Raw genomic sequence first — 12,581 nt, forward strand, 5'->3', positions numbered from 1 at the left:
CGTGTCTCTAGTCCCCCCAACCACCCCCATGGCCCCCGCATCCCCCGCCAGGTCCTCCAAATCATACATACCCATGCACTCACCCAAGCAGTCCCCACGTAAAAGTTAAAACACAGAAAATTACAACAGTATAATAATAAAAAGTGGGACATTCATTCATCTCTTACATATCCCATGCATATCCCATACAAAGAGAAGAAGAAAAAGATGAAAGAAAAGGAAGAGAATAAAATAATTGCGCAGTTAATTACAGATTTAAAATGCGAGGTCCTAGTGCTGGCTCCTAGTGTTCAAAGTTGAAGTAGCTGGAAACCAATGGGGGAGTGTCTTATAACCCCTCTCTTCTTCTGCGAATTTATAAAAGTTCAACCGGCCGGAGCAGTCCAAGATGGTAACAGATTTTCTTATACAAGCACTGTCTGGAGCAATGGCATGAGGGCAGTCACAAAAGATGGTAGTAATGACAATAGTCCAAGTCAAATGGAAATATGCCAACAAGCCTAGGAGTCCAGAGGCTGTGGCAAAGAAAGGCCAGATGTTAAGATGCCACAGTAAGCAATAGTCCAGCGCCAAATAAAGAACACAGGGGGAAGCCTCACAGCAGCGGGGGTAAGCAAAGATGGAATCACTTCTGTAGGGCCACCTGACCAGGCAAGAGCGGAAGAGGGGGGGCAAAGACGGGGCGAAGACAGAGCCATACGGGAGGGAGAGCCATCCGAAGGGACTGCCGCGGCACCAGGCAGAGCCGACCGCCCAGCTTCCTCAGTCCCAGTAGTAATGATCGTCCACTCTCCCTCCGAAGCAGCAATAGTCCGGCAAAGCCCCTAAAAAGCACGGCCAACATGCTCACCCTCAGCAATGAAGTTGTGAATGCGCCAACACTGGAAGTCTTTAAGAAGATATTGGATACCCATTTGTCTGAAATAGTATAGGTTTACTGCCTAGGCAGGGGGTTGGACTAGAAAACCTCTAAGTTCCCTTCCAACTCTGCTATTGTATAGGTAGTCCATTTAATAGTCTTAATTCCCAATTGCATTTTCTCAGTACCCATTGTGTGTATTTTCAATTTTGCTCATTATTTTTCATAACAAGTTAGAGACTATAGAGTTCCATAGATTTTAATGAGACATAACTCATTACTAACTGCTAAACAAGTAATCCATGATGTAGTGGTATCTGTTTTTTGTTCAGAAACATATTCTCTATTACACCAGAAAGGATATACAACCATCATAACAACTTTGTACCAACAAGACAAAGAATATACGTCTTTATGAAAAGATATTTACAGCCAGTGAATCAGAATAAAATTTATTCATTGTTTTAGAGGTAAATCTTTTTTTTTCTTTTATTTTGTTGACTTGGACTAAAAGTTCTTTTAAAAAAATATAAATTGAGGGAATGGATTTTTCTCCACTGCAGAGGAGAAGAAATAAAGAATCCTGATTCTATAGATACATTTCCATTGAACAACTGTGAGCTTAAAACAAACCCTGTTTGAGGACAACCATGGATATTTATTTTACATTTTAATTATAGACATTTCTGGACTACCTTCAATCATGCATTGGACATTTTGAAAAACAGAAAATTCAAACAGAATATATGTTTACAATAGTTCTATGGATTTAGATTAAATTTATATCTGAACATTGTATACACTTATCACTATATTAGAATGCAAGATTATTTTCATTTTTAATACATTTATTGATTTAACAATACAAAATTAATACAAACTAATATCAAAAAGAAAAACAGAAAAAATACAAAGTGCAAAAAAGGAAAAGAAATGGAAAAAAATAAAGAAATAACTCGTGATCTTCTGCACAATGAGAATTTTCATTTGTCTTTTTTTTTTCATTTTCTCCCTCAGATGACTTTTATTGGGGACTACAGCCTGAAAAATCAAACCCTGAAACCTAGCTTCATCTTCTTTGAATATACCAATAATTCTGGAGTGCAAGTGTTACTGTTTGCTGGGTTCTTTACTGTCTATACCCTGACACTTTTGGGGAATGGATTGATTATAACCCTCACTTTTATTGATTTAGCCCTTCATACACCCATGTACTTCTTTTTACGAATCTTGTCTTTTCTAGAGATTTTGTACACTTCAGTAACTGTCCCTAAGATATTAGTGAATATTATATCTGAATCAAAATCTATGTCCTTCATAGGTTGTGCTACCCAGATGTATTTTCTTCTTTCTCTTGGAACAGTTGAATGCTACCTATTAGCTGTCATGGCATATGACCGCTGTATGGCAATATGCTTCCCACTACATTATGTCCTGGTTATGAACCAAAATGTTTGTGCTCAAATGGCCATTGCTGCTTGGATCTGTGGAATTGTAATGCCACTTGGCAATGTAGTTTGGATCTTTTCTTTGCCCTATTGTGGCCCCAACCAGATTAATCACTTCTTCTGTGATGTTTCACCATTGCTGAGGTTGGCTTGCACTGATACCACAAGGAACGAGATATCCATCCTTGCCCTAAGTGTGCTAATCACACTGTCCCCCTTTCTGCTGGTGTTGGTTTCTTATATCCGTATCTTTTTCACTATAGTAAAAATGCCATTAGTTAAAAGTCAAAATAAAGCATTTTCCACTTGCTCATCACATCTCATTGTGGTTACCTTGTTTTATGGCTCTGCCAGTGCAATGTATCTACATCCAAAATCCAACCACACAGAAAATATAGACAAGGTGGTTGCCTTGCTTTATTCCATTATCGTCCCAATGTTGAACCCTATGATTTATAGCCTGAGAAACAAGGAAGTGAAGGATGCCCTAAGAAAATTAATGAAGGCAAAGAACAGGTTACCTTGAGAACCCGGCAAACACTTTTATGGAAAGTTTTTATTTCTTTCATTATTTTATTTTATTTTATTTTGTAAATAAATAAATACTATGTGCTTTATTTTGAGAGATCAATGTTTACAATATAAATTTTCAGTAATTTATGTTCATTTCCATTTCAAATGAGGAAGGTATTAAGAAGTGAGGCACTCTAAATCTTACACAGTATATTTTCCAAATATTCAAACTTGCTTCATCTAAGTGGGGCCTTGCAATCACTTTGTTGTTGAAAATGCAGACATTTTATTATTTATTTTTCAAACAGACAATAAGTGCTTTCCATTTACAATATTTTATGATATTATTTTTATTAGTTAAAGTAGCTCTTATTAGCCAGAGTCTGTTATTCCTTTTTGAAGATCTGCACCATTTCTGAGACTTTTTTTATTGTTAAACTATAAGGGAGTGTGAATAAACTTTTTTAAAACTTTTGATGGAGAAACATAAGGACAGATATTTGTGATTTTATTTTACTATTTTTAAGTGATCTGTAGCCATGGATTATGGCTTTGGAAAGATTTGCTGTGAAACTGCATGACTTTTATGAACTTTTTGGCCAGAAACTATTCATTGATTTGGTTTATTTTTTTCAAAAAAAATCTTTAACCAGAAGAGGGAGCTAAAAAGATGGCGAAACATGAATTCAAGCTATTCTTAGAGAAGTATTTGAAAAATATTTATTGAAAACTATTCACTTTATGAATCAATTATGTTCTCAAGAAGTTATAAAAGAACAAAAGAAACAAACTATTCAAGAAATTGGAAGAAAGATGAGTAATTCTAGGGTGACCAGACGTCCCACTTTTGGCGGGATAGCCCCGCCTTTTCATAAATTTTCCCGCATCCCGCACGCTTCTTAAAAAAACACGCTTTTTTTGGCGCTCGCAGCTCCCTCGCTCCCCCGCCCATCAGCTGCTAGCTCGCTGGGCTGGCTCATCATTCCATTCTATCCTACAAATTTAAGCCAGCCCAGCCTGCCGCTCACTGATTGGATTGGCCTGGACTCCAGCCAATCAGTGAGCTGGCTGGGATGGAAAATTTTCAGCACGCCACATGCTGAAAATTTTCCATCCCAACCAGCTCACTGATTGGCTGGACTCCGCTTTGCTGAGCACGCCTGCGTGAGTCTCCATTTCATTTCATCTTTTGGGGTTGCAGCTGCGGTTACTCACTGGTGAGTAATCATGTTATGAATTGGTACCGGTGGGAATCGGGAGGCACTGGGGGGAGGAGACAGCCCTCCTCTCCTCCATCTCCCCCTTTGCGGAGTTCATTTCACCTCCTTGCATCACAGCCAGCCCCTGTGCTGCGCCGGCAGAAGCTCCGGAACCCGAGTGGAATTTCTCTGCACGAGTGAAACAGCCCCCGCCGGACTCACGGAGCTTCTGCCGGTGTGGCGGCACCTGTGCTGCACGGTTCCCAGCGACCATACCGCGAGTCTGCGAGGCGTGGTAGCATCCCGCCACCCTCCCCTGCGGTTCTCCTGTGGCGGCGGAACGACTGGAAGTTCTCTGCGCGAGGTGAAACGGCCGGCAGCCGCCTCGCTCTCCTGCCTCTCCGTTCCCAAGCAGCCCCATCCTCTCCTCCTCCCTCGGTCCTTCCCACGGCCGCCTCGCCAAAATCTAGCTCTCCCTCCCCCTGCTTCGGCCGCTGCTGGCCATCGCCCAGCCGCCGCAGCCTTCCTCCCTCCCTCCCCCCCGGACTCCTCTTCCTGCCCCCGCCGCCTCGGCTTGGAAGAGCCGGGAGAGAGAGAGAGAGAGAGAGAGAGAGAGAGAGAGAGAGAGAGAGAGAGAAAGAGAGAACGGGGGAATCTCTCGGGGCTCGCCAGAACGCTGCTCCTTTCCCAGAGCAGAGAGAGAGAAGGAAAGAAGGGGGGGAGAGAAAACTGGGTGCCCGAGCTCTTTTCCCACATCCCTATGCAGCGGGGAAAGAGAGGTCACTCCCAGTGAAGTGTCGCTCCCACGCTCGCTGCTTCTGCCGCAGCCACCCGAGGCTGAGACAGGATTCGGGGTTTTGACAGATGCCCGTTTCCCCCTCCCCGCGCCCGAGCCCTTCCCCCACATCCCTATGCAGTGGGGAAAGCTCGCTGCTTCTGCCGCAGCCACCCGAGGCCGAGACGGGATTCCCCTCTGCCAGCGCTGGGCAGCAAAGCCTGAAATGTTAAGCTCACTCCCTCTTCCTGCAGCATGCCCCAATGCCGAGATCCCGCGCACTTGGGGCTGCTGCGATGTCCAGGGAGGCTCAGCTTGTCTGAGTAGGCAGGGCAGGGGTAACGCGGTGCCCAGCTCAGGTGCTCTGAGTAGGGGGGGAGCCATCCTCTCTGCCAGCGCTGGGCAGCAAAGCTGAGATGTTAAGCTCACTCCCTCTTCTTGCAACACGCCCCGATGCGAAAAACGCTGAAATCCCACGCACTTGGGGCTGCTGCGATGTCCTGGGAGCTCCAGGATGACTGAGAATCCCCCGTGTTATTCCAGATAGGATAGAATATTGCCTTTTCCACTTTTTCCATTCCCCCCAATGGCGGTTAAGAATCAGCAAAAATTTGGGGCGTGTGTCTGCGGGAGAAAGAAAAGAAAAGTAAGGAAAAGGAAAGAAAGGAAAAAAAGAGAAGAAAAGGAGGGGAGAAGAGGGGAGAAAAAGGGGTTTGTTGTAGAGTTGATAAAGCTTTTAAGAGTTTGGCGGCGAGAGGATTCTGAATGGATCCCGAATGATCGGGACTCGAAACAGCTCTATTACGTCCTGCTTTTTGTGGGGGGGAAAGAGAGAGAAAGAGGGAGAGGGGAAAAATTTTGGGAACGGCCGTAGCCTACCTCATCTGGATCCTGGAGCGAAGCGCAAAAAAGCACAAAAAAAGCGTTGGGTTGGGGGGTTTTTTTGATACTCTGATTTTTGTCACTCTTGTTACTGTTTTCAATTCAATTCTTTTTTTCCCCAGTCTTTTTTTTTAAACTGAACGCTTCTACCTCCACCCCTCCTTCTGCCCCGAGGAGTTTTGGAGTGGAGGGGAGGAACAGGGTTTGAGGCACGGGGATGGAGGTGGGGGTGGGGATCGGCTGGCCAAGACGGCATAATCCCCCACTTTCCAAGCTCACAAACAGCACGGATCTCTTCAACTCTTTCTCTCCAGCTCTAAGTATTTTACACTGAGGTTTTTAGCTCCAGCATCCCTGTTTTTAAAATGCTGAAGACCCATCCTGATCCCTCCAATGACGTTCCAGATAATGAAATATGCAGGGCACGTTGTAGTAAAAAAAAATTGCCAATTATCATGATTGAAACAGGATCTAAATTGAAGAACTCCAATTTGCTTGGCATAATGTTTAAAGGACTTTGATTTGAAGAGAAGAGATTTCAGAGGAAGAAATGGCTATGGCTTCAGAGGAACAAATGGCAGCCTCAAGTTACATGAGCTCACCATATGTCATACCTACATGCTTGCAAATTCTTTTACTTATTGGACCAAAGACCCAGCTTTAGTGAATGCTATGCAGCAGTATGTGTATCAAAAGCATAGATTTACAGGAGCTTAGTAGAAATGTGCTGTAGTAATGCAAATCAAAAGCAGAAGAATTTATCCTTGAGGATCTTTACTATTTTCAAGCCCCCTTCCCTCTTCAGGCTTCAGAATTTAAGGAAAGAGAGAGGGAGAGGGAGGGAGGGACAGAGAGAGAGAGAGAAAGGGGGACTGTGTGCACAGGAGTAGGGATTTTCTAAAAGCCCAATTGAATCCAGAGGAGGGAAGAGAGAAAGAAAGAAAGGGAGTGTGTGCACAGGAGTGGGGATTTTCTAAAAATCCCATTGAATCCAGAGGAGGGAAGAGAGAAAGAAAGGAGGTGGGGGGATTTCCTAAACCCCATTGAATCCAGAGGAGGGAAGAGAGAAAGAAAGAGGGAGTGTGTGCACAGGAGTGGGGATTTTCTAAAAGTCCCATTGAATCCAGAGGAGGGAAGAGAGAAAGAAAGAAAGGGAGTGTGTGCACAGGAGTGGGGATTTTCTAAAAGTCCCATTGAATCCAGAGGAGGGAAGAGAGAAAGAAAGGATTTGGGGGGATTTCCTAAACCCCATTGAATCCAGAGGCGGGAAGAGAGAAAGAAAGAGGGAATGTGTGAGGGTGGGGGATTTCCTAAACCCCATTGAATCCAGAGGAGGGAAGAGAGAAAGAAAGAAAGGGAGTGTGTGCACAGGAGTGGGGATTTTCTAAAAGTCCCATTGAATCCAGAGGAGGGAAGAGAGAAAGAAAGAAAGGGAGTGTGTGCACAGGAGTGGGGATTTTCTAAAAGTCCCATTGAATCCAGAGGAGGGAAGAGAGAAAGAAAGGAGGTGGTGGGATTTCCTAAACCCCATTGAATCCAGAGGGGGGAAGAGAGAAAGAAAGAGGGAATGTGTGAGGGTGGGGGATTTCCTAAACCCCATTGAATCCAGAGGAGGGAAGAGAGAAAGAAAGAGGGAATGTGTGCACAGGAGTGGGGATTTTCTAAAAGTCCCATTGAATCCAGAGGAGGGAAGAGAGAAAGAAAGAAAGGGAGTGTGTGCACAGGAGTGGGGATTTTCTAAAAGTCCCATTGAATCCAGAGGAGGGAAGAGAGAAAGAAAGGATTTGGGGGGATTTCCTAAACCCCATTGAATCCAGAGGAGGGAAGAGAGAAAGAAAGAGGGAATGTGTGAGGGTGGGGGATTTCCTAAACCCCATTGAATCCAGAGGAGGGAAGAGAGAAAGAAAGAAAGGGAGTGTGTGCACAGGAGTGGGGATTTTCTAAAAATCCCATTGAATCCAGAGGAGGGAAGAGAGAAAGAAAGAGGGAGTCTCTGAGGTGGGGGGATTTCCTAAACCCCATTGAATCCAGAGGAGGCGTGTTTGTGTATTTTGTGTGTGTGTGTGTGTTTGTGTGTGTGTGTGTGTGTGTGTGTGTGTGTGAGAGAGAGAGAGAGAGAGAGAGAGAGAGAGAGAGAGAGAGAGACTATCACTGTGTTGTAGCTTATGATTCTTGATGAATGTATTGTATTTTATTTTATTTATGTACACTGAAGACAAATTCCTTGTGTGTCCAATCACACTTGGGTAATAAACTATTCTACTCTACTCTACTCATTTCTATTTCAATTCTAATAAGGAGTTTAGCTTCTCTCTCTTGAAAATGTAAGCTAGCATAATGCAAGCTAGCTTTAGCTTTCAAACAGTTCATTTAGTGACCAAAGTTACAATGGCATTGAAAAAAGTGACTGATGACCATTTTTCACACTTAGCGACCATTTTTCACACTTAGCGACCGTTGAAGCATCCTCATGGTCACGTGATCAAAATTTTGATATTTGGCAACAGATTCATATTTATGATGCTTTCAGTGTCCTGGGGTCATATAATCGCCTTGTGTGACCTTTTGACAAAATATAAAAATTTTAATCAAGGCCCCCCCCCCCCCCGGTCAATGGTGTCCCTCTTTACCAATTGGAAAATCTGGTCACCTTAGTAATTCAGAGTTGCAGTTATGTGTAGAATTATGTTTTCCCTTGTTTTTTTTTCTGATAATTAAAAAAATAATTGTTTGGACTTAATTATCCTGCTGATGTTCTTTTTAAAATGTTTTTCTTTCAAGATTTTCAAATATTTCAATATATATGATCTGCCAAGTGTAACTCTGTTAGATCATGCCAGACTAATCTTATTGCATTCTTTGATAATGTGACAAAATTAGTGGACCAAAGGAATGCTGTCGATATAGTTTCCTTGGATTTCAGTAATAAAGAAAAAAGGAAAGCAGTACATGCTTCATGGCAATGACAATACTTTCAATAAGTAGACATTAATTGGATCAATATATATTAATTGTATATAACTTTTTTCCTGATGTAATATGTATGATAATCATGGATCATCACCTTTGTTAATCACTTCATGTTCATTGTGTTTGATATTAATATTAGGACTATCAGATATGAGTTGCAAAAAAAAAATTGAGCTATTTTTTTCTGTATGTTTTCCCATCTAGTGGTAATCATTCAGATTTTTGCAGCCCACATTTGTTGAAACTAATTAGAATAATCTTATTTAATTAAATTTAAGCATTTGGGGGTGATAGGAGGAATATATAAAATTTAATAGTGAAAACTTAAATTTGCAAGAATTTTGTGTCCTTGGGTACTTATTTAGTTCTAGGTATGTTTCTCACAATTTTTTTCTTAACACAAATAAAAGCAATAATTCATTCCAAAATTGATTGAATATTGAGAATATAGCCATTCTATTAAGAGCAAAGATACAATTTTTATTATTGTGTAATTGAGCAAAAGCACAGAATTTTATTGAAATTTTGCCCTTTTCACAACAGCCATTTCAAATTCTGCCCTACTTTAACTGACAAAACTTCTTTTTATCACAAAGGAATACTGTTTATTAAATAGGCATTAATTAAGTTGTGCTAGTTTACAGCATAAATAACATTACTCTGAAATGTGAACACTTTTATACACTAAATCCCAGAAGAACTTATCTACTGTTCCAATTAAGCCTACTTTTTCAATTAATTCAAATTGCCTCTGAGAAAATCTTAGTTGATATCTGTCTCCATGTAATGACTGAAAATTTTGAAAGTGGAAACAATTCTCTCTGGGAAAGTGACAGCACTTCTATATTTTTAATAAGCCCTCTGGAGAGTAAGCTTAGATGCTTTGTTTACAAATTATTAATATGGATTTAATACATGAAGATGCAATTTAAAACTTCTTTATTATGTCAGTTGAATAAGTTTAGAATGGTTAATAAAGTCACATTTTTTTCATTGTACTAAAAAAGAAAAAAGTATCTATAGTGTGAAACATTGTATAGAAATACTTCTTCTCCTTTGCTTTTGTGGCTAGGAAAGAACAAGAACCTGAGTAACTATGCTAGTAGTCTGGCACTTTAATCACTACATCTTATTAGGTGACAAATACAGATACATTTAAAGATAGCAATCAAGCCTGGGAAAATAAAGTAAGTAAGCACCATAGCAGCAGAAGTATTTTACATGTCGAGATATCAGAATATGCAACATGAACTGTCACTAAATAAATTACACATTATCCATTTACCCAGGTGGTGCTACATCTCAGATGTCTAATATTGCATCAAAAATCTAATGAAAGAAAGGAACACTAGAACACTTCTCATATATGCAGACATAGCATATGTAATGTGTATCACTCTATATTGGGATCTTAAAGGATGATAGACTGCATGTAATGTTCAAAAAGAAAGAATATTCTTGTACTTTTTAAGTACAATGCTATATCGGAAAGGAGTCCCTATGGATTTTATTCTGCTAGTTGTTGCTTGTGTCCATTTCAACAATGATAGTCAGCGCTGTCTGTATTTCTGTGGTCATGTGGCCAGCATGATGTCACAGAGTGCTGTATTCTTCCCAACAAAGTGGTACCTATTTATTTAGTTGCATTTGAATATTTTCAACTGTTTAGTGAGCAGGACCTAGTCATAAATGGGTGCTCACCTAGCTGCATGATGCTGGATCTCATACCTGGACTGTCGGCTTTCCAGCCAACAAGCACAGCATCTTAACCACTGAACCATCATGCCTCTTTGGAGAGGATCACTTTTTAAATTAGGATATTTGATTTGATTTTACAAGAAGGGATGTGGTGGAATTTAATCAATTTATTTGGAAAACATCTCACATCAAGCCTAAAGACTGAGATGATTAGACTAGAGCCCACAAGGCAATATTTATTTAAATCAAATCATCTGGTATTCATACCATTAAAAATATATATATTTATGAGGGCCTATCCCCTTCCAATACCATCCTTCCTACAAATATATAAAATTAAGGGATTGGATAGATAATTTTTTAGTTTTCATTTTATTGAAAAATTATCATTATTCAAAACAGTTAGATTCTAAATACAATTATAATGTAAAAACTGTAGTTTGAATTTTGTAATGCCTCAGGTACCTCCTGGCCCAGCAGGGTGAGCGCTCCCCAGGAAGAACCATTGCTACTTCCCAGTGCTCCTCAACTGAGCATCTCTATGCCAAAGACCCTTCAGACATGCTATGATGAAAATATATTTATTTATATAGTAATTTTTACATAGTAATACATATCCCATATATTAATAGGATTCCCAGTCACATGTGATGCTTTATTTATCAGCACTGGTAAGAATCAGAGACAGCTTTAGAATGAAATGCAACCATGATCTTGTATGCAAGATAAAAAAAAAGGTAATGATGTGATGGTAACATATTTCATTCTCACTGATTCATTGTGCAAGTTATTCAAAAGAGTGATTATTACCAAAGATGCTCTTTCTGTTTTAGACTTTATTTGTTTGTTTGTTTATTAGAATTTGTCAAACAAAAATGAGAACAAGAATAAGAGAATAAAAATAAAATGATAAGGACAATAGGCATGTTAGTACCCTTATGCACACCCCCTATACTGACCTCTTAAGTATGAAGTAATGTCCACAGAAGTCAATTTGTGATTGAAATTGTGAAAATTTGTAGTTGAGACAACTAAATCTGGTAAGGCATTCCAGACTTTAACAATTCTATTACAAAAATCATATTTTTAACAATCAAGTGTAGAATTATTTACACTGAGTTTAAAGCCATTGTTTGTGTGTACATCATTGTGATTAAAACAGAAGAAGTCATTTACAGGTAAAACATATGTACAATTTTGTATGCACTACCTAGGTCTGACCACAAGTGATGCAGTTCTAAATTATCCAAACTGAAAATTTTGAGCCTAATAGCATAAGGAATTCTATTGTGTACAAAAGAATGCAAGATTTTTCTCGTGAAATACTTCTGAACCTGCTCAATTGTACTGATGTCAGATATAGGGTGGGGGTTCCAAACACTTGAACAATACTCTAAAATTGGTCTAGCATAAGTTTTATAATTTCTAATAAGCAACACAATGTTTCCAGAAAAAAAGGTTCACAAAATTAAGTTTTCAACTCTTAATGTTTTTTTAGCAATGCTAAAAAAGAACTTTGGAGCATAACTCATCAGCGATAAGTACACCTAGATCCTTAATCAAATTAACATTAGCAATGTTTTCAATTGATATTCCATTTAAACAATGGCATATCGTCAGAGTAATTAATCCGGTCATGGTAGAATTAAGGCTACCTCTCATGTTGGGGAAAACCCACCCAGTGTTTCACAACAGTTTACTCAAACCGGTGACCACCACTGGGCTGCATATTCTTCCAACACCACCGTCTCCAGTGCAGATTGATGGTGAACGCCATTATGAAATTGAACAGATAGTAGATTCCCGTCATCATCATGGCACTTTACAGTATTTAGTAGTTTGGAAGAGATAGCCATTTACAGGCGCATCGTGGGTGAGGTCATCTGAGGTCCGCGCACCATGCCTGATCACTTGATTCCATCGTTGATACCCTGATAAACCTATAGAGGATACTGCTAATAGCACATTTTGTCTTCAAGAATCCTCTCCACTGGTAGTGGGCAGCATGTCAGCCCTCAGGCTGACATCCAGGGGGAACCTGTCCATCACCATGCCTACTCAACCATGCTTATACACCACTAACGTTGCCACAATGATGTTGCCTCTCCAATGTCGATTGAGCCTGTAGCTGCATGTGGCTCTTCTACTCAGGTGCAACTGCCTATTCTGATGTAACTCTTCTACTCGAGTGCAACTGCCTACTCTGATGTAACGCTTTTGCTCGGATGCGGCTAACC

At 40.4% G+C, this 12,581-nt stretch overlaps 1 protein-coding gene across 1 annotated transcript; it reads left to right on the forward strand.

Moving 5' to 3' along the window:
* The first annotated feature begins 1,876 nt into the window (after positions 1–1,876).
* Positions 1,877–2,833, forward strand: LOC116521309 (olfactory receptor 10A7-like). The gene has a single exon (XM_032235994.1). It carries the CDS (start codon positions 1,877–1,879, stop codon positions 2,831–2,833), a length of 957 nt encoding a protein of 318 aa, XP_032091885.1.
* The last annotated feature ends 9,748 nt before the right edge of the window (positions 2,834–12,581 follow it).

The sequence above is a fragment of the Thamnophis elegans genome, chromosome Z, assembly GCF_009769535.1.
Source record: "Thamnophis elegans isolate rThaEle1 chromosome Z, rThaEle1.pri, whole genome shotgun sequence".
NCBI classification, from domain to species: Eukaryota; Metazoa; Chordata; class Lepidosauria; order Squamata; family Colubridae; genus Thamnophis; species Thamnophis elegans.